The sequence below is a fragment of the Balaenoptera borealis genome (genome assembly GCF_965194805.1).
Source record: "Balaenoptera borealis genome assembly, chromosome: 9".
Lineage (NCBI taxonomy): Eukaryota > Metazoa > Chordata > Mammalia > Artiodactyla > Balaenopteridae > Balaenoptera > Balaenoptera borealis.
Window position 1 is genome coordinate 22,635,259 of NC_138873.1, and position 23,304 is coordinate 22,658,562.

The 23,304-nt window shown below is 37.1% G+C and overlaps 2 protein-coding genes across 7 annotated transcripts in view; both read right to left on the reverse strand.

Annotated features, from left to right (window-relative positions):
* The window catches only part of VTA1 (vesicle trafficking 1), a 72,712-nt gene extending 70,172 nt beyond the window's left edge, over positions 1-2,540 (reverse strand). Inside the window, exon 1 of one of the 5 annotated variants that reach the window (XM_082405563.1) lies at positions 2,356-2,540. In XM_082405563.1, coding sequence (XP_082261689.1) covers positions 2,356-2,476 — 121 coding nt within the window. In that variant the 5' untranslated portion in view covers positions 2,477-2,540. The remainder of the gene's footprint in view (positions 1-2,355) is intronic. The other 4 variants (XM_082405560.1, XM_082405564.1, XM_082405561.1 and 1 more) reach the window with 4 other exon arrangements.
* Positions 2,541-11,127: 8,587 nt separating this feature from the next.
* GJE1 (gap junction protein epsilon 1) overlaps positions 11,128-23,304 on the reverse strand; it is a 98,314-nt gene continuing 86,137 nt past the window's right edge. The window contains exons 2-5 of one of the 2 annotated variants that reach the window (XM_082405583.1): positions 16,502-17,401; positions 14,952-14,987; positions 13,410-13,592; positions 11,128-12,843 (exon numbers count right to left, since the gene is read on the reverse strand). In XM_082405583.1, the coding sequence (XP_082261709.1) occupies positions 12,436-12,843; positions 13,410-13,592; positions 14,952-14,987; positions 16,502-16,507 (633 nt within the window). In that variant the 5' untranslated portion in view covers positions 16,508-17,401 and the 3' untranslated portion in view covers positions 11,128-12,435. Of the gene's footprint in view, positions 12,844-13,409; positions 13,593-14,951; positions 14,988-16,501; positions 17,402-18,245; positions 22,481-23,304 lie in introns of those variants that run through there. The other variant, XM_082405584.1, reaches the window with a different exon arrangement.

Sequence of the window (23,304 nt, forward strand, 5' to 3'; positions counted from 1 at the left end):
GGAAGCCAAAGTCCCAAATAAGGTATACAAAAAGAAATCAAGGCCTAGAAAATCAGAACATGAACCATAAGGAAGAGATTAATAAACTGGCCATATTTTTAAATTAAGAACTTTTGCACATCAAAGGATTTCATAAATCGAGTGAAAAGATGCTTAACTTTATTAAGGCTCAGTGAATTGCAAATTTCACTCGAATGAGACATCATTTCACACTCGTCAGATCAGCAAACATTTAAGTCTAATAGCAGCAAATATAGTGAGTACATTAGCATTCATTTTACTGTTCCTTATATAGATTATATATGTTCTTTAACATGCATATGTTTCATAACAAAAATATTTTTTAAGTGTCACCTGGATTTAGCAATAAAAATGTTTGTTCATGACCCTGCTGAGAGCAATTACAGTGAAATAATGAGCATGAAAACCAGACTGCAATGGGCTGAAAAAGTTCTATGAGATAAGGATGTAAAGACAACTACAGACAATTATTTCAAGCTTACCTTTGAGGCTGGGCAGACAGGACTGCAACTTTAGGGGAATGTCACAGTGGGAGCTCCTTTTATTTTTTAAATAAAGGAAACTGGGGCAAGTTTAGAAAGAAATAGCAAAAGAGGGAAGATAATGACATGGGAAATAAAGGGTCTCTGGGCAGTCACAAAGGTATATAATACAGAACCCATAAACAGGGATTAGTTTTACACAGAATCAAGGGTTCCTATTTCATTGTTATAAGAGATAACCTCTTTGACTTTAATCACATCGTTTTTCTCCTTGCTCTATCACTCCAGTTACAATGGTCACCTTGATCCTCCTTCAAGCAAGACTTGTGCTTGTTACCCCCTCTATGGAGAGTACTCTTTCCCCGGTGATGCAAAGCCTGCCTTTCACTCCTTTCAAGTCTTGCTCAGACGTGAACCCAATGAAGCTCTCCCTGACCAGTCTAAAAATGAAATCCCTTCCTCACTTCCTACCACCCTACTCCTGGTACTCCCTATACTTTCCCTGCTTTATTTTTCTTTGTAACCTTCTAATATTCTACATAATATACTCATTTTATTGCTTCATCTCCCCACCCCATAGTATGTACGTTCCATGAATGCAGGAACTGTAGTCACAGTGCCTGGTAATGCTCATATAGATAGAATCTCAATAAATACAAGCTGAATGAAAGACTAATGGTCCCTACTTGAGGAACCTCAAAAACAAGTATAATGGAAAAATGCTGCTACGATTTGAACAAGCTGAGGTAAAGCCTTGAGAGTAATCAACTTACTGCCCACAGAAGTGGTGACATTTGAGTTAGACCCTGAATCATAAGGAGTCTGCCAAGTGGAGAAGAAAGGAAGACGGTCCAAGACAGTGAAGAACGTGGAGGTCTGAAAGGGCCTTGCAATTTGAGAAATGAAAATGGGGTCACCTGGAGTATGGCAGGGATGACAGTGGACCATATTTTAGCTAATCTCATAACGTCCACAATAGAGGACACATTATATTGAGCTTCAAAAGGCTAAAAATCCTTTTCAGAAGCTTTATAGTTGCTTAGCCACGTGTTTTATTTGCAGTAACGTTAGAGTATGGAATATGAAATAAAGTTCACCGGACCTACTCTCTTCACTGCGAAGGAAAAAGTGTCAACAAATTTAATCTGTGTTTTTCATCACCTGTAGATTATAAGCATCACAGTCAACCAAAGTGAGACTATTGCTACCAGATGTCTCAACCCCAGGTATTATTCAAAATCAAGACTATGAATTCTCATTAGTGGAACAGGGTAGTTTGAATGCAGAAGGGGGAATGGACAAATCCAAGTGCTTGTTTTGTAGCAGCTCCTCTCCATTGATGAATTTTTGAATGGGCTTGCATGTTGCCCTAATTCACCTGCACTTATTACTACAGTTTCAACTAGTCAATCTTCCTTTTGTCCACATCACTACTGTCTTTGGGACACTTACCTTCGTTTTAGCTCCAACTCAATTACTTAACTACCCAGGTTATTATCAGGATTCCCTGGCGGCGATAGGAGGCTCTTGTACATGCAGAATAAAAAAACCTTAGAACAGTGTGTTCCAGAGCTCATGAGCCCAAGTATTCTGTTTAAAAATATTTAAGCACAAGACTGGATAGGTCGTGGACACCATGGTGCTTTTGAAGTTTTGCCTTTCTGGGGCCTTCGAGGGGGCGGAGAGAAGGTGGAGATCCCTGAGGAGGGAGGGGCCCCAAGGGATTCCCAGGGCGGGTCAGAGGTCAAAGCTCAGATCTAAAGCTAGGGGAGCGGGGCCTGCCTTAAGAACCAGGGGGCGGTGTGTGGGCCCCGCAGGGTAAGTAGGACCGCGGCGACTCGGAAAGACTCACAGTAATAGGCCACCACAGGGTCCCGCTTGTCATGCTCCTGAGCCGTCCTCAGATGATGCTGTATGCTCTTAAACTGTGGGGGCAGCGGGGGCAGCGGGGGCAGCGGAGCAAGCGCCGCCATGTCCACTCCAGGAATAAGCCCTTCTTACTCGCCGGCCACCGACACTTCCGCTTCCGTCTGGGAGGGTGCGCGCACTAACGCGCAAGCAAATCCCGCCCATTTTCCCGTTGCTCAGCGACACCGAGGCAACTACGGGTTCGCAGCAGGGACAACCTCAGTGCTCCTGGCTCGTAGCAGTTATAGAGCCGAGAGGAGGTGGAGCAGCTTGGCGGTGATACCGCCTATGGCACCAGCGCTCCCTGCTGGCCGCTGGCCGGAGGGAGAAGAGATTTTGTTTTATTTCTCTTCTGTTTCCAGCCTCGACCCCCCTTTTGTGGCTGAAGGATGGGTAGAAAGGGAAAAACAAAAAGAAAATAATGTTTGCTGATTGGGAGAAAAGGTAAAGACATGAATTGCCTTTGGCATCCTTCAGGAATTGTCGTTTCCAGTACCTCAGATTATATTAATAGCGTCCACAGAAGCTTTTCTAATTTTAGAAACTTTAAGTTCAATTCTTGCGTAAGATGAGAGATGATGTGTTTCAATTTTAAATTACACTCTTCTGTATGGGCACATTGGATAAAATAACCAGATACTTTTTCAACATAAACACTAACACATTAAGCTTAAAGAAAATTGAGCTTTTGTTCTGAGCTGGAGAGCGTATACACTAGTGAATGCATAATTTGTAGATCGTTTGTTTCTGGAGAGTAATGAGCGATTTGCAGTCATTTGACAGTTACTATCTTGTCAATGCACAGATAAGGCGTTCAGGTAGTAGCTCTTGCTCAATGCTGCCGACTCATACCATTGTAGGTAGGCATCAACTTTTCCTTCTACCATCAGTGACATCATCAGTTCTTTTTCTCTCCTCTCCAGCCCATACTATCAGGACTTTACACTTTATTTACCTCCTCCAGTAACCTTAATCTTTATTTCTTTATTTTATCTCAGTCCCCAGTTTTGAGAGTTCATCTTAAAACTGGTTTTCCTTGGAATCACACCATCTCCAAGAAACAAGATCTCAAGCTCTGAAATTCCCCTCTGCCTGCTATTTTCTAATCAACACTCCACCCTATCCCCACCCCCAACCTCAGCAGAACCTACTCCGTGTCCCTGTATTGTCTCCAGTCCACATTTTTGTCTATCCCTTTTTGCAGAGTACATCACCTCAGTCAGCAGGCTGCCTGTTTTACAAGAAACTTGAGTTCTGTATTCTCCCCAATTTCAGCAACACATTCATTACCAGTTGAGAATGTATGTACTACGGACTGAATATTTGTGTCTCCCCAAAATTCATACGTTGAAACTGAATGCCCAAGGTGATGATATTAGGAGGTGGGGCCCTTGGCATATGATTAGGTCATGCAGGCAGAGCCCTCATGAATGAGATTAATGCCCTTATAAAAGAGACCCCAGAGAGCTAGCTTGCCCTTCCACCATTTGCGGATACAATGAGAAATCAGCAGTCCTCAGCTTGGAAGAGGGCTCCCACCAGAACCTGACCATGCTGGCACCTGAACTTGACCATCCAGCTTTCAGAACTGCGAGAAACAGATTTCTGTTGTTTATAACCTGCCCAGTCTGTGGCATTTTGTTATAGCAGCCTGAACAGACAAAGATAGTATGGTTTCTTTCTCCTGCTCTATTCCCACTATCCAGTCAGAAGTTGCTAGATTGGTAGAGAAATTAATGAAGCAAAGCAGAATCATCTCTCTGTCCTTATGATGTCTCATTTATTCTTTCCTATTAGTTCTTGATTCTCAACTGTGGTTGTCCTTAAAGTTCACCCCAGAAATTTTTTTTTTTAATTAATTAATTAATTTTTGGCTGTGTTGGGTCTTCGTTTCTGTGCGAGGGCTTTCTCTAGTTGCGGCGAGCGGGGGCCACTCTTCATCGCGGTGCGCGGGCCTCTCACTGTCGCGGCCTCTCTTGTTGCGGAGCACAGGCTCCAGACGCGCAGGCTCAGTAGTTGTGGCTCACGGGCCCAGTTGCTCCAAAGCATGTGGGTGGGATCCTCCCAGACCAGGGCTCGAAACCGTGTCCCCTGCATTGGCAGGCAGATTCTCAACCACTGCACCACCAGGGAAGCCCCACCCCAGAAATTTTTTAAAAGCTCATGTCTAGGTACCCCCGCCCAGGCTTACGGATTTAACTGTTCTGAGTTGGATCCTAAATATCAGTAGTTTTAAAAGGTCTTTAGGGAATATTAATGGCACACTCAAGTTTGAGGGCCAGTGCCCTAGTGAATCATCAGTACATGGCTGATGTTTTAAGCCTTCTCCACTCTCTTCAAGTCAGACCCTCTAGCCTGATTGCCTTGGTCAGAAACTACACTTCTTGCTATTGAAGTTACATTCACCAAATATGAATTGTTTCAACTCTTCCCTGCCACAACAAAGCAATAATAACTAGCTAGCAGTTTGCCAAGCATCTACTGTGTATCGGGCATGTTTCTAGTGACTTTAAATCAACTCATTTAATCTTTACTACAACCCTGCAAAGAAGGTGTTTATCATTTTCATTATTTTACAGGTAAGAAAAATGAGACACATAGAATTTATTTAACTTGCACCAGGTCACAGCTAGTAATTATGAGTGTAAACAAAGTAAATATTAACAACATGAAGTTGATTTTTCCAGTTGATGATTTACAATTAAGAATTTGCTGATATTTTACTATGAAGAAAGACCTAACTCTCTTCCTTTCAACTCTGATCAGTTGCTGAAGGACCTGATATCACCCTCCAGGTTGGGGCTAGAACCTTGGCAAGTTAGGGGAGGGCAGAGATAGGGGATAGGAGCAACCACAGGAAGAAGAAAAGGGAGAGAGACCAGAACTGACTGGTGTTTTGGTGGGAAAAGTTAAATGTTCTGCACTATTCCCTGGACTGCAGTGTACTCGTGGTCTTCTCACAGCAAAACTTTCTAATTGTGGTCACCAATACTTTGATGGGAAACGACAGGACTCAACCAATGTAATAAGGGTAGTATATACCTATAGCTCTCTCTTTTGGGTACACCCTCTACGGTAGAAATTTGTCTTCCAGTATATGAGGCTCACATTCTGATTGTTTAGCATCCCCTAAAATAGAGTTGTTTTTTTCTCCCTACAGTTGCTAGCAGAAGACTGAAAGAGAAGACCAATGACTTGGCCAGGTCCATTTACACGTCCATGGCTGAGACAGGGGTAGAGGTAAAAAATTGCTGTTTATTTTTTCAACATGGATATCTGGTTGTTCCAGCACCATTGAATTAAATTGGAGAATTAAAAAAAACAGCAACTATATATGTGCTGAACTATTTTTGGTCTCTATTGTTCCTATAATTAACATGCCTATCTGCATTCCAAACCTCCTCTGATTTGATTATTGTACCTTGGTAGTAAGTTTTTAGAATACATAATGTAAGTCGTCTACTTTTACTTTTTTGAAATCATGTTGGCTATTCTAGGTCTTTTGTATCCCATATAAAATTTAAAAGCAGCTTATGAATTTCTACAAAAGCTTTCTGGGATTTTGACTGGAATTGTATTGGATCTACACATTAATTTGGAGTGACCAAAGTTATAAAAGATTAAGGCCTCTAAACCATGAACTTGGTTTATTGTTCCACTTATTTAAAATATCTTTAATTTCTTTTTTTAAAAATAAATTTATTTATTTTATTTAATTTATTTTTGGCTGCTTTGGGTCTTCATTGCTGTGTGTGGGTTTTTCTCTATTTGCGGCGAGCGGGGGCTACTCTTCGTTGCGGTGCATGGGCCTCTCATTGCGGTGGCTTCTCTTGTTGCGGAGCATGGGCTCTAGGCGCGCGGGCTTCAGTAGCTGTGGCTCACGGGCTGTAGAGCGCAGGCTCAGTAGTTGTGGCACACAGGCTTAGTTGCTCCGCGGCATGTGGGATCTTCCCGGACCAGGGCTCGAACCCGTGTCCCCTGAATTGGCAGGTGATTCTTAATCACTGAGCCACCAGGGAAGCCCTAACATCTTTAATTTCTCTCAATACCATTTTGTAGTTTTCACTGTACAGGTTTAGCACATCTGTTGTAAAATTTATCTCTACCTGTTTCATACTTAATGAATATTATTGTAAATCTTATTTTTAAATTTAAATTTCATTTTTTATTGCTCTACAGAAATTTTAATCTTGATAACTTAATTACAAATTCTAGTAACTTTTAGCACATCCTTTAGAACTTTTTATTTACATGATTAGGTCTGTGACTAAAGATGATATTTCTTCATTTCTAATCTGTATATCTTCTATTTTTTGTCTTACTGCATTTATTGAATAAGTATATATTAAATATATACGTAATTTTTGTTTTGTTTAGTCTTATTGGCCTTCAGTTCAATGTTAAACAAAAGTTAAACCTTTTTTCCCAATTATACGGGAAATTATTCATTCTTCCACTATTAAATAGGATATTTCCAGATGCTTTTTATCAAGTTTAGCTAGTTCCATTTTACAGTGAGAGATTTGGGTTTTTGTTTGTTTGTTTCATTATAAATGGGTGTTATGTAATCAAATGCTTTTATCCACATCTATTAGGATGACTAGGTGATTTTTTTCCCTTTATTCCATTAATCTAGTTGAATTACATTAATTGGTTTTTGACTGTTAAAAAAACTTTTCATTCCTGGGATAAACCCCACTTGAACATGATGTATTATCTTTATATATATTGCTGTATTACATATGCTAGACTATTTTTGCTAAGAATTTTTTATATCAAGGTTATGCTGGCTTCGTTAAATGACATGGCAAATAGTCCCTCCTAGTTCCTACAAGAGGTTGTGGAGTATTATTTCTTAAACATTTGAAGGAATTCACCAATGAAGCTATCTGGGCCTGATGTTTTTTTTCTGGGAAAGCTTCTGATTTTAAATTCAATTTCTTTAATAGGTATAGAGATATTCATATTTTCTGTTTATTGTTGAGTCAGTTTTTAGTAATATGTGTCTTTCAAGGAATTTTTCCATTTCATCTAACTATCAAACTTATTGGCGTAATATCGTTCATGGCGTTTCCTTATAATCATTTAAATGTTCTGTTGTGATGTTTCTTTCTTTTTTCATTTATGATATGAGTAATTTTCATTTTCTCTTTTATTATCTCAATCTGTCTAGCTAGAAATTGGTCAGTTTTACTAATCTTTTCAAAGACCAGCTTTTCCTTTCATTGATTTTTCTATTGTCTTTCAGTTTTCTATTTCAATGTTTCGTGCTCTTATTTTTATTTCCCTACTATGTAAGTTGTATTTAAACTGTTTTTAAAAATAATTTCTTGAGGTGGAAGCTAAAAATTCTTTTTTTCTAACATAATATATAGAACTTTTAAAATGCTGTCGAGAACTGTTTTAATTGCTTTCCACAAATTTTGATAAATTGTGTTTAAAGTAGTTTAAAATTTTCCATGTAATTTCTTCTTTGATCAATGGGTTAATAAAAATGTATTGTTAGTTTCTCAAATATTTGGGCATATTTCAGATATCTTATTTTTATTAATTTCTAGTTTAATTCTATTGTGAATTAAACAAAGTCATTGAGACTTTATCATGACCCAGAAAATGAACTTTCTTGGTGAATGTTACACTTGCACTTGAAAAAAATGTATATTCTGCTGTTGTCTGGTAAGAGTGTTCTCTAAATATCAATTAGTTCAAGTTGCTTATTGGTAATGTTTAAGTGTTCTGTTTCCTTCCTGATGTTTTACTTTGTCAATTGATTACTGATGAGGAATGTTGAAATCTTTAATTATAATTGGATTTATTTCTCTTTTCAGTTCTAGCAGGCTTTGCTTCTTCTATTTTGGCACTGGTGGCATACACATTTATAACTGTTATGCTTCCGAATGAAATTATACTTTAATCATTATGAAATGTCTCTTTTATCCCTGTCATTATTCCTTGCCCTGAAATCTGCTTGAGTTTTCTCATATTAATACAGCTAATTCAGCTCTCTGATGCTTACTGTTTGCATGATATATCTTTTTCCACTTTTATTATTATTTATTTGTAAAAATATTTAAAATTTTAAATATTAAATATTTAAATATTTAAATATTTAAAGTGGGGTCTTGTTAATAATTTGATCTGGATTTTTTTAAAAAATGCAGTCAGAAATCCCTGTTTTAGTTTGGAGTGCTAAGTTCTTTATATTTATTGTAACTGTTGATATTTTTAAGTTTAGTTCTACTACCTTGTTATTGTTTTCAATTTGTCCCATCTGGTTTTTTCCCTTTTTGTCTTTTTGGTCATCTTTTGGATTAATTGAATGTTTTAATTTCCTTTGTTGGTTTAGTAGCTAAAATTTTGTTGTTTTGTTTTTCTGGTTGTCTTGTATTTAATAGTATACATCTTTAAATTATCACAGTGTACTTCAAGTGATAATATATAACTTCATATATATTATAAAATCTTATAAGGATATACTTCCACACTTGATTTGATATGCCACACTTATAGTTTTTTCAAGAACAATTTTGGATTTATCCATAGTATGCTGTTTGTTTTCTAATTTATTACTTTCTCTCTTTATCCTTATTAAATTATTTTTCTTTTCCTTAGTTTTATTTTGAAGTTCTCACATTTGCTGTTTGAATTACATTTATTGTTTATTTTTTAAAAAGAAATGTATTTTCCACTGTCAATTGGCCATGCACTGCAATTTTGGCAATATCTTATAGGTTTTAATATGTAATATTCTGACTGTTGTTCATTTATAAACAAACTGAAAAACTTCAGTTTGAATTACCTTATTTGACCCAACAACTTTTTATGGAATAAGTTTAAATATATTTTCAAGTGGTTAGTTATTTGTTTAGCTTTGACATTCTTATTAATTTTTGCTACATTTGCAGTTTAGTTAGAAAAATCAGTTTTTATATTTTAAACTATATTACATATATTTAAATATCTTATATTTTATAAATGCTATATTTTTATGTAGCATTTATTATCCAGGAGTATATAGCTGTGTGCTAACAATCCTGATATAGTTACTAACAAAATGAAATCATAGAATAGTATAGATCATTAAGGAATTGAAAAGACTGTCCAAACCAACTCTCACAGGATCTGTATCTTTACACATAACAATATGGACTGTTTACTTAAAAGAAGCAGAGGTGACCAGGGTTCCTCTAGTGGCTTAGAAATGCTATCCTTCCTCCTTGTGAGTTGAGGAGAGAGAGTCCAGGGCTAAAGAGGCTAGTTTTCATAGGACAGACTACCTTAGAGGGAGAAGCTACAAAGCATGAGAGCTCCAGAGATCTGTAAAGGGTCTTCGACTGAGTCCTGATCAGTGTAACATCTTTAAACATCTTTGCAGAAAAAGAGCTACCTGAAAGGATTAAAAGGAACAATACCCAAGATTTGCACAGAACTGAGAATAGTTACTTTTTCCAACAGCTAAGGTAGAAATCCTCTTAAATAGGAGCATACTTTGACAATGTCCTAGGATGAATCAGAATAAGAATAAATCAAATTGTTTGCCTGTGCGTGGGCAATGATATTAAAGGGAAGTCTGTTGGTTTTTTTAAACAATGATCTTCCCTTAGAAAAATCCTGAGAGGCAAACAAGAAGAATGTCATTTTGCCCCTTCTCCCTTCTTTCCCTGGGCACAGCAAAAACCTGCTTCCTGTAGCTACAGCAATTTTTGTTGTAACCATGAGTGCAATGGGCCGAATGTTGTGTCCCCCCAAAATTCATATTTTGGAAATCTTAACCTCCAATGTGATGGTATTAGAAGGTGGGACCTTTGGGAAGTAAGTAGGTCATGGGGAGGGAGCCCTCATGAATGGGATTAGTGTCCTTATAAAAGGAACCCTAGGGAGCTCTCTGGCCTTCTTTCCACCATGTGAGGATACAATGACAAGTCTGTAGCACAGAAGACGGCTCTCATCAGAACCTGAACATGCAGCACCTTGATCTCAGACTTCCATCCTCCAGAACTATGAGAAATAAATTTCTTTTGTTTATAAACTATCCAGTCTAGGTATTTTGTAATAGCAGCCCAAATGGGCTAAGACAATGAGTCAATCAGCTTGAGGAAGGAATTCAAGAATTTGAGAATGGTGGAAAGATAACATTTCCAAAGCACCAAAGAGGCATCTCATAGAGCACTCAGAAAGGTTTTGCCTTAGTAACGAGGCAAAATTAGCCTTTCAGTAAGGGCTACACTGGTCCCATCTAACAAAGCTTAAAAGGAAGTACAAAGGATCAACTGTTTCCAAGTAATTTAACTGTGCCCCACGATAAAATTTAAGAATTATTTATGAGAAGACAAAAATATTCAGCATCCGACAAGGTAAAACACACAATGTCTGGTATCCAATAAAAAATTACATGCCTTCTAAAGATGCAGGAAAATATGACCCATATTGAAGATGTGTGTGTTTGTGGGAGAATTGGTCGGAGCAGTCCACCCTAGGTACAGGCAATAAGGGGTATATTATCTACAGATAATTTAAAAATAAGAATAAAACATACTAGACATTGTTGCTGTTTATTATCACTAAGGGCCAGTGATTCTAAACAAAAACAATGAGCAAATAGTCTTTCCCTTCAGAGGGGGCTATTTCCAACAGCCCCCAGCCTCTTGTCATGCCACTGTGCCCCTCACTAGAATATGATCTTATAAAGGTACTACATCTTGTTTATCTTTGTATTTGAACTTGTAATGTGGTACGTGTTTAATAATCGATACTATGCAGCTATTTGTTGAATGAAGGTAAATTGGATTTTTTCTTGTGCTTTTCTGTGGAGAAAGCCTCAACGATTTAAAAATTAATGTAGAAATTCATGGTATCAACCATAGGTTGAATAATGCTTAAGAAAAAAATGGAAAACCTCAGTTTTTGACTGACTATACTTATTTCCCTAATAAAGCACCAGTATAAGGCAGCCCTACATAAAGTTTTTAAATGATATCGTATGGACGTGATTCTTGGTAAGACAGGCAGATAAAAAGAAATGCACTGAATTAATATAAAATTACCTTTGACAATGTTATGTGGCAGCCTGGATGGGAGGGGAGTCTGGGGGAGAATGGACACATGTATATGTATGGCTGAGTCGCTTTGCTGTACACCTGAAACTATCACAACATTGTTAATCGGCTATACTCCTTTATAAAATAAAAAGTTTAAAAAATTGCGTTTGAAATCATTTCATAGCTATTTAGGAAGTCTAGCTTAATATAAATATAACTTACTATTTCAATAATCTTGAATATAGAAACTGTAGTTGTAGGATATCTATGAGCACAGAGGGTTTTTTTTTCCAACAAGCAACAAGGAAACCATGCACAGTATTTTCCATAGCATTTTTTATTTATTTGGTGGCCATATTACCATACCATTTAATATTAAAAATTCCAAGAAAACGGTATAAGTATAATATTAAAAATGTAAGTGCTCCATTTCTTCAAGTTAGTCATCAAATTATAGAATAACTCTTTTAATAATTAATTGACAACTTTTGCACTTAAATAAGTTATATTTTACATGAATACAACAATAATTACATCCTCAAAGTTTATGCTGCATAGTTAAGTGGAAAGGGAAATGGCTTTATAGTTAGGAAAGCTGAATCCTAGGATTGCATATATTAATCTCCCTGAGCCTCATTTTTCTACTCTGTGTAAAAGAGTTAATAAAAGTTTCTCTGGCCATAAAATACTGTGATTGATTAAGATGTTGTGTATGAAAGAACTCTGTAAAAGTACTATTTAAAAATGAGTTAACATTAGTTCCATGTATATTTCCTAATGTGTGACAAAATTAAAATGGAACAAAAGTTTTGTTCAAGAATCTCTGCCTTAGAACTGAGTATTGTATTTTATACTAGACATAAATTTTAGACACACTGAGGTTAGTTTGAAAAACAGATATTTATGTTTGAAATTGAGATACTCACTGAATGAGATAAAACTAAATAAAAATGGTTGATAAATAATTTTGGCATGACAGTAGGTAATCAACCTTTTGGTCGTTGCCTAATTAGAACGCATAATCTTCTAAATATTATCTCAAAAATCTCAGCAACACATAAGACTATTGTAATTACAGTAAATGTATACATTGCAATGAGAAAAATGGTCTTCTCAAAGTGTTCTGGCACCATGCATTTTATAGTAGTAAATTTTTTCCCGAGAGACACAGCATCACATAGGTAGAGAGGTTTTACTTGGAAACCAAAGAGGTGAATCTGAAGCCAAAATGCTACCGCTTCTAGACTAATTCTTAATAAAACAGAGAGGATATAAATCACAGTGTAGATGGGCTTTTGAAGAATGCATTCTTGATTGATGCTTTTACATGCAGCATAAAGATGAAAAATAGCTCCAGGAACCAGGACGATCACTAGTTGTAATGCCCAGAACACCTAAAGTATGTCAGAAATATCTTAGTCAAATCAATCAACACGTAATGAAAAAATACACACACACACACAAAAAATTCACTGACCCTCAATAGAGGCTAATTTAAAAATTCTAAGTTTTGTAAGTCTTATGAGGATAAAAATAATATAATGAAGGTGGTAATGCTGGACATAATCTCATTTAATTACCAAGATGTTTAGAGTTTAAAACTTTAAACACTTAGTAATTGTGAAAAAGTAGTCATATTTTACTGTCATCACCTACCAATTACTAATAATGATGAAATATATTATTTCAGTATCTACTCAATTTCCATTTTCTAATTACAAGCCTGGAGTATAATTCTAACATCAATAGATAATAGAATGCTGGACTTGGAAGAAACTCTTGACCAACTCCAATTAATTTACCTGAAATATACAGCTAATATGTAAAAAAGGTAATTATTCTAGAAATAATACCTGTTAGAATATTCTTCATCTTATTATGACATTATTTTACATTTAAAAGAAAACAATTTTATCTGGTGTAGAGTAAGGTTTACATTTGTGCACACAGAAACACTTACTTGTGGAGTGATTGGCCTGAACTGATTGTAACAGATGAGGTTTATTTCTCTCTTGTCTGGATCACAACTGAAGTGCAAAGCCTCATTCCCATAGACTGCAAAGCCTAACACCCCGAGGAAGAACATTCGGACCGATCCAAAGAAAAGGGTGTGGAATTGACCGATCACGGTGGGAGGCTTCATCTGTTACAGTTTTAGGAGAAAAAAAAAACTTTTGAAAACAAACATTAAAGGGGGATATTTTAAAGGATGTTTTCATTATCACATTTAAAAAAATTTAAGATTCATGAAGTTTCGAAGAAAGACAGAAACTTAGAGATCATCAAGCCCAATTCAAATCCTGCATTTTGAGATTTCTTACCCTTTTCACTTTGAAAATATGAAGTGCAACAGTCAAATAGGGACTTGTTGCTAATGACGTAAATAATTTTGGAAACTTGTAAAAAGCTTTGAATTTAATTAATATCCCTTACCCCTGTAATCCTTTTGCAATAAAATCAAGGTAATCTTAGTATATCTAGTACCTTTTTAAAAAATTGGATAATAAATCCAACATTAAATTCATTAGTATACACACTATCTTAATAAGCAAATAATGTTTATTTAGTTGTCATTACAGCTTCTCTTCTCAATTGTCAAATTGAGAGAGCGATCAGCTTTAAAGCACCAACAGCTAAAAGTACGTCCTGAATTATTCTAGTGACAGTTATTTAAATTCAGAATATTTTGAAGTAAATGGTTGATATTTATATTATTCTCCATACATGTAGAGGACCTTATTCTTCAGCACTCATGCAGATCAGGTTAGAATAACAGATAGGGCTCATACAATTGTTGCTGCTGCTTGTATAATACTTACACATCCTTCATAGAAGTTTTTGATGTAATTTAGAGACATGTCTCAGGAGATGTTATCCCGGCATCCCTGTGGGTTAATCCTTGACCCACATTGCCAGTTTGTTTCTGCCAGAATCAAACTCTTATTTTCTGTCAACTTTTACAACAGAAAGCACTTATCACTGCACATTTCTCTCCCCTCCTCCTTTTCTGTCTTTTTTTTTTTTTTTTTTCATAGATCTCTGGGGCTCCAGTCAACTTTCCTCTCTCCCTCCCCAAACAAAACAAAAACAAAGAAACAAAAGACTAGGGCATGTGGTCAATCTGATAATCCCTTGATTTACACTGTCAGCATAGCCAGCCAGACAGACAGGAGTGCCAGTAAAGCAGGAGGCCAGGCCGGCAAGGGTTCTGACACTCAGTGCCTCTCAGTTACCTAAGAATTGTCTGCGCGTAAAGCAGTGGACTCTTTAGCTTAGAGTTTTCTCTGAAATGTCAAGTGATCTTTTTTTTTTTTGGTTTCCTTTTAGGTATGTCTGAAAAGATAAGTATGTGGGAAATATTCCTGATTCTTTCTTTTTTACTTCCATGGAATAAAACTGATTTCTGGGAAGTTTAAGAAACTGTAAAGCAGGTTATGATAGCTATTACATCACTGAATATTACTGATGTGTTACTATCTTTGTCTTTTTGATGAATACTTACCACAGACATGGAAAAATCTGCAGTTAGATCTCGATTCTAAGGAAAAAGATAGGATACTGCTAACCAAGATAAGACCAGGATCTAGCATAAATCATGTGAATAATCCCACCCTCCCTTTCTTTTGTCCTCAGTAGACACACCATCTGCTAGACATGGTTATGGGTACTGAGAATGAGCAGGGGCCAAGAACCACACGTGGCTGCCTTCTAACTGATAATACATCTGCTTGCTATCTTCCAGCCACCTATAACACTATTCAGCCAATGGTTGATCAAACTTGATTTCTTCACCTGCTTTTCTCATCTTTGTTTTGTTTGCAATCTGTGAAAGTGATAACTCCAATTGACTTCCTTGCTCTTGTCAGCAAGTGGAGAAGTGATTGCATAACACATGTAGTTATAACCAATGAGCAAGAGGCCGTGGCCTTGTTGAACCAGACTGTTGTACTGGATAGGAAAAAATAAAAATGGGCAATGTAATCACCCCTCAGAACTGCTGAGTAAGAGAAATTGGTATATATTCTCATCTTCTGTGAAACAGAATTCCAGGTTCGCTATGTGTTGATTCCTTCGAAGGGGTATCCAAAAGCCAAAACAATCATTTGCATGAGAGGAATCCTGCTTTGACTTCTACCATTGTACAGTAGTAAATGTTTTTGTTTAGACAAATATATTCAAGTGTCAGACTTGTAAAAATCATCAAAGTTCTTCCTGTGTTTTTCCAGAGATGAATGAAATTGTCTTGAACCTTAATTGCATGTGTAGAAGAGGAAAATGCAGCATCATTTCATTGTTGGGATCTATGAGAGGCAAAATAAATAATACTGGTCTTCCTCTTATGGGTTATGACCCGACTGAATCATAAGACAAAGGAATAAGGCAGATGGGCACCAAAATGTCACCTTTGTTACACTCTTACTACCATAAAGATTTGGTTGGAAAAGGGACATAGCTTAACTCTTTGGGAAAGTGTGACTTTCAGGCAGACACAGGTGCAGGCCAGGTCAATGCTGTATCATGGCTGCCTTTCTGGCATGGAGCGCCCCACTCCTGTATAAGATTTATGCATGAAAAGAGCAGATTAGAACTATTGATCTCTGTGGGCAACCTGCTCCCAAGGGGAAGATGCTAAGAAATGAATGATGTATGCCAAGTTTTACTTTCCAAATGTAAGGTGAACTCACCAGATAAGATAGTGAGGTTGGCCTCACATGTATGATACTTGGTAGGGCTGTTAATTAGGGTGACAACCTGAGCTTCCTTACATGTTAATAGTTGCAAATTTCCAAAAGCAGCAAAAGAGGGCAATCCCCAGTGTGCAAGCATTGTTTAGGCCTCTGCTTGCTTCATGTTTGCTGATGTTACATTAGGCAAGATGAATTACAATCCCAACCCAGATTCAAGAAATAGATTCTATGTCTTGATGGACCTTCAAAGTCATGTTGCAGAGCTGTGGGTACAAGGACAGAAAAAAATCTGTGGCCAACTTTATATTCTACCACAGTGTGTCCTATGATCACATATATTCATATCTCTCCTACATGTCTTCACCTTCATCCCAGGATGTCAGAACTCTCATCTAATTATAGCATTAAAGTTTGAGTCCAGGGTTCTGTGATTTGTCTCATGTGCAAATCTGGATGTGGCTCAGAGGTGACTCTTGGTGATCCAGAATCTAATGAAACAAAAGGAAAAGTTATTTTCCTTACAAAGTCAATATACAATGGTGATAAGGGGTAGGATGATTCCAATAGATGCTTCCACTCCAGCAAGAGGCACATCACTGTCACTGGTCCATAACAATTTTGAAATCTTGAAGGGGAAATGTTGCCAGTTCTTCCTATTCTGGAGTGAGAAAATGTCCGTGATTAAGGTATAGTAGTATTCCCCGAAAGCTGCTCCCTAGTTTACTGTACTCTACCGCTTAATGGAAGTGGGTCCTTGGCTGAAAATATCTTCCCTTTTGCATTTAAAAGAATGGCTGTATTCAAAGCTGATTATCTTCCTCAAACTGCTTCCTGTTAGAAGAAAGTTGAGGCATCAGAAGTCGTTTCTACAATTTCACCACTATTTTATTTTAATTGAAATTAGTAGTTCTTTTACCCGTACAAGTCCCTTAATCACTTTTTGAGTTTTCTATGTATTAGATTTTTTTTTTTTTTAAAGATTTATTTATTGATTGATTGATTACTATGTTGGGTCTTCGCTTCTGTGCTAGGGCTTCCTGTAGTTGCGGCAAGCGGGGGCTACTCTTCATCGCGGTGCGCGGGCCTCGCACTACCGCGGCCTCTCTTTGCTGCGGAGCACAGGCTCCAGACGCGCAGGCTCAGTAGTTGTGGCTCACGGGCCTAGTTGCTCCGTGGCATGTGGGATCTTCCCAGACCAGGGCGCGAACCCGTGTCCCCTGCATTAGCAGGTAGATTCTCAACCACTGCGCCACCAGGGAAGCCCCTGTATTAGATTTAATGCAATTAATTTGGAAAAAAAAGTTACACCCACAATTATTTTACAGATATTTATTTATTTATTTATTTATTTATTTACTGCTATTTTTGGATTAAGCTTCTCTGAGACCATGCTTTTAAGATTTTTAGAAAACTTTTGTCTAATTGATTGAGATGATCATTAGTCATGCCTTAAGTATTTGAGTCTTATCAAGGCTGTTATAGTCACATGAATGATTTGTTTTTTACCCTCAAACCATGTTTTACATGAAAAAGTTTTACTGGCCAACACTAGGGATTAAAAAAAAAAGAAAGAAAGGAATTCCTGTGTAGCAAGTCCTGATCCCTCTATATTTTCCCCAAATTTTCTTTGCAAACTCATCTCTAGGCTCCTTCACTAGGTAATCTCTCTCTTCTTATACCTTATAAAATGTGGCCAGGAGTACCAAACTGTTACCTTTAGTATTCTCTCTGGGATGTTACTTAGTCAAATCCAACATTTAATTAATACATTTTTTACCTTCCAAGTTATTTCAGGTGACTGTTGTGCTAATTGTCTCACTACATATAATAAAGGTTACCATATTTCCAGCCTGTCACAGTAGTTTCCTCACTGCTTTTCCAGCCTTCACTAATAGTTTCTCATTGCTTTCCCTGACATTAGTAATAGTTTCTTTGTTACTTTTCTACCTTCTGCCTCCTGCCTGGTCCCAAAGATGATGTCATGTTTTTTTAACATATTTGTTATAGTAGCCCCTGATCCTTGGTTACCAATATCTATATCAGTTAAGAATTTTTTTCATAGCAAGCCACTCAATTAATGGTCAAACAGCAAACACTTATTTAGCTTATGGTTTGGGTGATTATTTTTCCTTGTCTGGGCTGGCTCAGTTGACTTCTGCTGGATTCTCACGTGTATGTGTGGTCAGTATGCAGATAAGCTGCCAGAAGGATTATCTAGAATGACTTCACTCATGTCAGGTGGTTGGCAGGCTTTGGGTGGAGTGATAAGGGTGACTATGGCACATGTTTCTTGTCGTTTTGGGGACTAGCCCAGGCTTCTTATTATGGTGGTGATTGCAGAGTTCCCAAAGCAGCAAGTAATGGAAAAGCCCAAATGTGCAAGAGCTTTTCAAGTTTCTGCTTGATTTATGATTGCTAACATTCCATTGGCCAAAGCAAGTCTCACCGCAAACTTGGATCCCAGTAGTGGGAAGATCTGAAGTCACATTCCAGTGGCATGGATGTGGAAAGATGAAGAATTTGCAGTAATTTTACAATCTACCACATGACTGGGGGTGTAAATCGAGTAAATCTAATATTCAAGAATCTTGGCTGTTTCAAAATGCAATTTGAGAATCATGGATATGTACTTTCTTTCGTAGAGAATCCTAGAATCAATTTATGAGAACTAAAGTTTGAGGTCAGGCTTGTGTGCTGTTACATTGAGCCCCCACTTCCTGATGTGAAAGGAACATGAGAAGGACTAGAACAGATGGGAAAAGAACTCTCCTGTAGTTAAAAGCTAATAATAATGCATTGCGCTTATTGAACGGTTTCTATTTGCTACTAAGTGTTTTAAACAAATTCTCCCTCTAAATTCTTACAACTCCGTAAAGTATGTACTCTTATAGATCTATTTTGCAGATGAGGCTTAGAGGGTTTAAGCAATTTATCCAAAGTTACAGTTAGTAAGTGGCCAAACCAGGTAGAGACAGACAGTGAATGAGTTACTTGCTGTTAAATGACAAGCTAAAGGATATTATTGAGGATATTAATAGGTTGATTGCTAGGATCCTGAAACACAGGGAATGAAGGGGAAATAAGCTCAGACATTCTTATTTTCTCCTGAGAAGAGCTCAGAGAGTTATCAGGGCACACAGCAGCTGGATGGTTCTGCAGAGCTTGGCCCTTATCTCATGCTCCTGGCCAGATCTCATTGTGAATATGAAAGGCCATGCAGAGAGCTAACCAAGTATAATACATGCTGGGGGAGTACTTGAGAAACATGAAGGACTCCACAGAAATGAATTCAGCCAATGTTTCTTTCCCATTTGGCCTCAGTGTAAGGCGAAATGACCACATGGTATCTGGGATCAGGGGCTCTGGAGTCAGAAAATCTACACTGGTTTCACCATTTGGCTAGATTTGAGATCTCAATCTCAGCTTCTTTACCTGGGGATGACAATAGTATTTACCTCACAGGGTTGTTGCATGTGGATTATTAAAGCATTTGGAGGACTATTCCTCCTGTCTTTAATGAAAGCTTGAACCATCAATTGTTTTCTATTCATTTTTCCTTGTTGTGGAGACTACAGGATATTAACATATTAATAATCTTTCTTAAACAAGGAAGAACCACTACTTTCTTCAATGTAAAGAAACTTCGTGTTGGCCAGAGTAAGAATGTTTCAGGGAAGGATAAATAACATGCAAATGCCATGTCTATTTTCAGTGTCTCTCTCTTCATCTCTGTTTAATCTATTTGGGAGGCGTGTCTCTTCTGTTAGGGTCTATTACTAAGATGACAAGACATGGACTTTTGCTCAGCAAGGACTAGTGGGATTGAACCCCAGTGGGCTTTGAGTAAATTTAATCATTAAAAGCTACCTCTGCTCTCCAAGCCTCAAAGATTTTAAAAAATGACCAGGACACCTCTATCAATTTCCTGAGTAAATGGCCAAAAATTTGAGGCAACCATACCAGCTTACTTGCTCAAACTTGCTTAAAGCTTTTAACTTCAGATAGAGGGGTGAAGGCAAGCTCAGATTTAGCACTACTACTGCTGCTACTACTACTATACACATACACACAAATTGCTGGCATTTATTGATCGCTGTTATCTTCCAGTACTAATCTAAAGTCACATATAATCTTTGACAGATATTCTTGATGTCCTAAAATTTCTGAGATTAAAAACATTTAAGACCTTTGTGGTCTAACCCGGAAGGGGGATAAACCTTTGATTCTGTGCAGAACCCAAGACAGTATTGAATAAATTAAAAGTGTAGAAAAGCACTATTCATGACAGCTTACACGTGAAAATCAATCCATATGTTATTTATTATTACTATTTAATAATCTGCTCTAAGTTAGTACTTTAAAATTGAGTTATATGTATTGCTCTAGATCTATGCTTTTCTATGTGTTTGTGCTTTTTCACCCATTTTTCTCATTCATACAATAAATATTGAGCACCTACAGTATCAACTGCTGTGTAAGGTATTGGTAATATGTAAGAACGTTGTGGCCCCTGCCTTCATGGGGCTTACATAAGAGAATGTGTGCTTGTGTTGTATGTACATATGTACATTTGTATACATGCATGTAGTTGACGTGTATACTGCTGAGAACTTGCTTAAAATGAGGCATGACATATTAAATCCTTCAGATTAGTGTCGTAAACTATCTTGGCTTATTTTATATCTGGCAAACAAGAAGAAATGATCTCTATAGAAGTTTTGTACTGTTATAGTATTTACCCCCCTCCACATGAGCTATCCAATGACTGTTGAATGGGATGGAATAGAAGTCAATTTAGGTGCTCACAAGAGCGTGCTTCACAGAAGGACAGCTGAGATAAGGCAGTCTGGATAGCTGCCTCAATTCATAAATCACAATCCTTAACCAATTCACATCTCATTGAAATCTCTGACCTGCCAAAACTGGGTTTGTCCTTCTGCATGAATAATTTGTATTTTCTGGAATGCAATTGGGGATGGCTTAGAATAAAGGGTCAGTAACCAATGATGTTATTTTAGGCAAGTTATTTAACCTTCTGGGGTGTGTTTCCATTTCTCCAAAATGAAAAGACTGGATTCTATGATTTGTAAATAATTTCACAATCTATGTTTTTGTTTTTTGTTTTTTGATTCTAAGTCTTATAACCATACTTGGAGCTATTGTACTAGCTCTGAGATTTATTGTCAGTAATTTTTATGATGCCAGTAATTACTTGACCTAATGGTTAAATTGAAGGCCTTGTTTTCCATCTTTATCAATGAGTTTGTATTTTAAATATTCCTAAACTACATGGTTTCTAGTTATATAATATGTATGCTTTACTTCTTTTTTCAGATACTCCATCCATATAGCCAAGCTCTATAGGAGAACACAGCCTGTAAATCCAGAAGACCTGAGTTCATGTCTTTTTCTACCATTACTGGTTGTTATTTAAACATTCTGTCTTAACTGTGAGTTTTAGTTTTTCCATCTGTAAAATGGGGAAAATTATTCTTATCTAATAGAGATACTGTAATTAGATGAGAGAATATAGGCGATAACATGAAGCACAGTGCTTGATGCATATTTGGCTTCTCAATAAATATGATCTTTGCTCTTATTATGGAGACTAGAGTCATTCTATCAAGTTTGAGAGGAAGCCTACCAAATAAGTAAAAACTTGGGTTCTTTAAACAGCAAACATGAATTTGAATCATAGCTTGTAATGAAAATACATTGGCAAAATTACCTAACAACTCTAAACCTCAGTTTCTTCATTTGCTTGGAATTTGTTGAGCTCTCTGTATCTGTAGATTTGTTTTCAACACATTTGGAAAAAAAAATCAGCCGTTATTTCTTCAAATATTTTTTCTTTCTCCTTCACATCTTGTTCTGGGACTAAGAATATGTGTATATATCAAGACTGCTTGATATGTTGCCAAACATACCTGATTCTCTCTATAAATCATTGTTCTCATGGTGTTTCATTGTGAATAGTCACTATGTTAATTTCCCTGATCTTGTACAGAATCTTATCTGAAGCTAATCCTATTCAGGGCATTTTTCATTTCTGATATTTTTATCTCTAGGACAGGGGTCAGAGAACTATTTATTGTCCATGGATCAGCCCACTCGTTTTGTAAAATAAGGTTTTATTGCAGTGTAGTCATGCTCATTCATTTATGTGTTGTCTGTGGTTGCTTTCGTGAGAGTTGAATGTTTGCAATAAAGATCATATTGCCCATAAGCCCCAAATATTTACTCTCTGACCCTTTAAGAAAAAAATTGCCAATCTTTCCAGAGCCAACCCTGCTCTAGAGGTTTATTTGTTTTTTTAATGTATTTATTTTACTTTATTTTATTTCTTTTTTGGCTGTGTTGGGTCTTTGTTGCTGTGCATGGGCTTTCTCTAGTTGTGGTGAGCGGGGGCTACTCTTTGTTGCGGCGCGCGGCCTTCTCATTGCAGTGGCTTCTCTTGTTGCGGAGCACGGGCTTTTGGTGCGCGGGCTTCAGTAGTTGTGGCTCGCGGGCTCTAGAGTGCAGGCTCAGTAGTTGTGGAGCACGGGCTTAGTTGCTCCGTGGCATGTGGGATCTCCCCGGATCAGGGATCGAACCCGTGTCCCCTGCACTGGCAGGCGGATTCTTAATCACTGCGCCACCAGGGAAGCCCTGCTGTAGAGGTTTAATTTGGGTCTTTTTTTAATCTTCCATTTCTCTGAGCATCATGTTCATATTTTTCTCTACCTTTGTAAATGTAGATGGAGTATATATTTATTTCACTTTTTGTCTTAATTGACAAATAACATTGCATTATTTTAGTTTCAGGCATACAGCAGAGTGATTTGATATTTTTGTATATTGTGAAATGATCACCACAGCAAGTCTAGTCAACATCCATCACCACACATAGTTACAAATTTTTTTCTGTTGTGATGAGAACTGTTGAGATTTACTGTCGTAGCCACTTTCAGATATACAATACATTATTATTAACTACAGTCACCATTCTGTACATTAAACCCCCATGACTTGTTTATTTTATAACTGGAAATTTGTACATTTTGACCCCATTCACCCATTTCACTTACCCCCCCCATGTCCCACTTCTGGCAACTAGCAATCTGTTTTCTGTATCTATGAATTCAGTTTTTTAAAAAAAATTTAGATTCCAGTTATAAGTGAGATCAT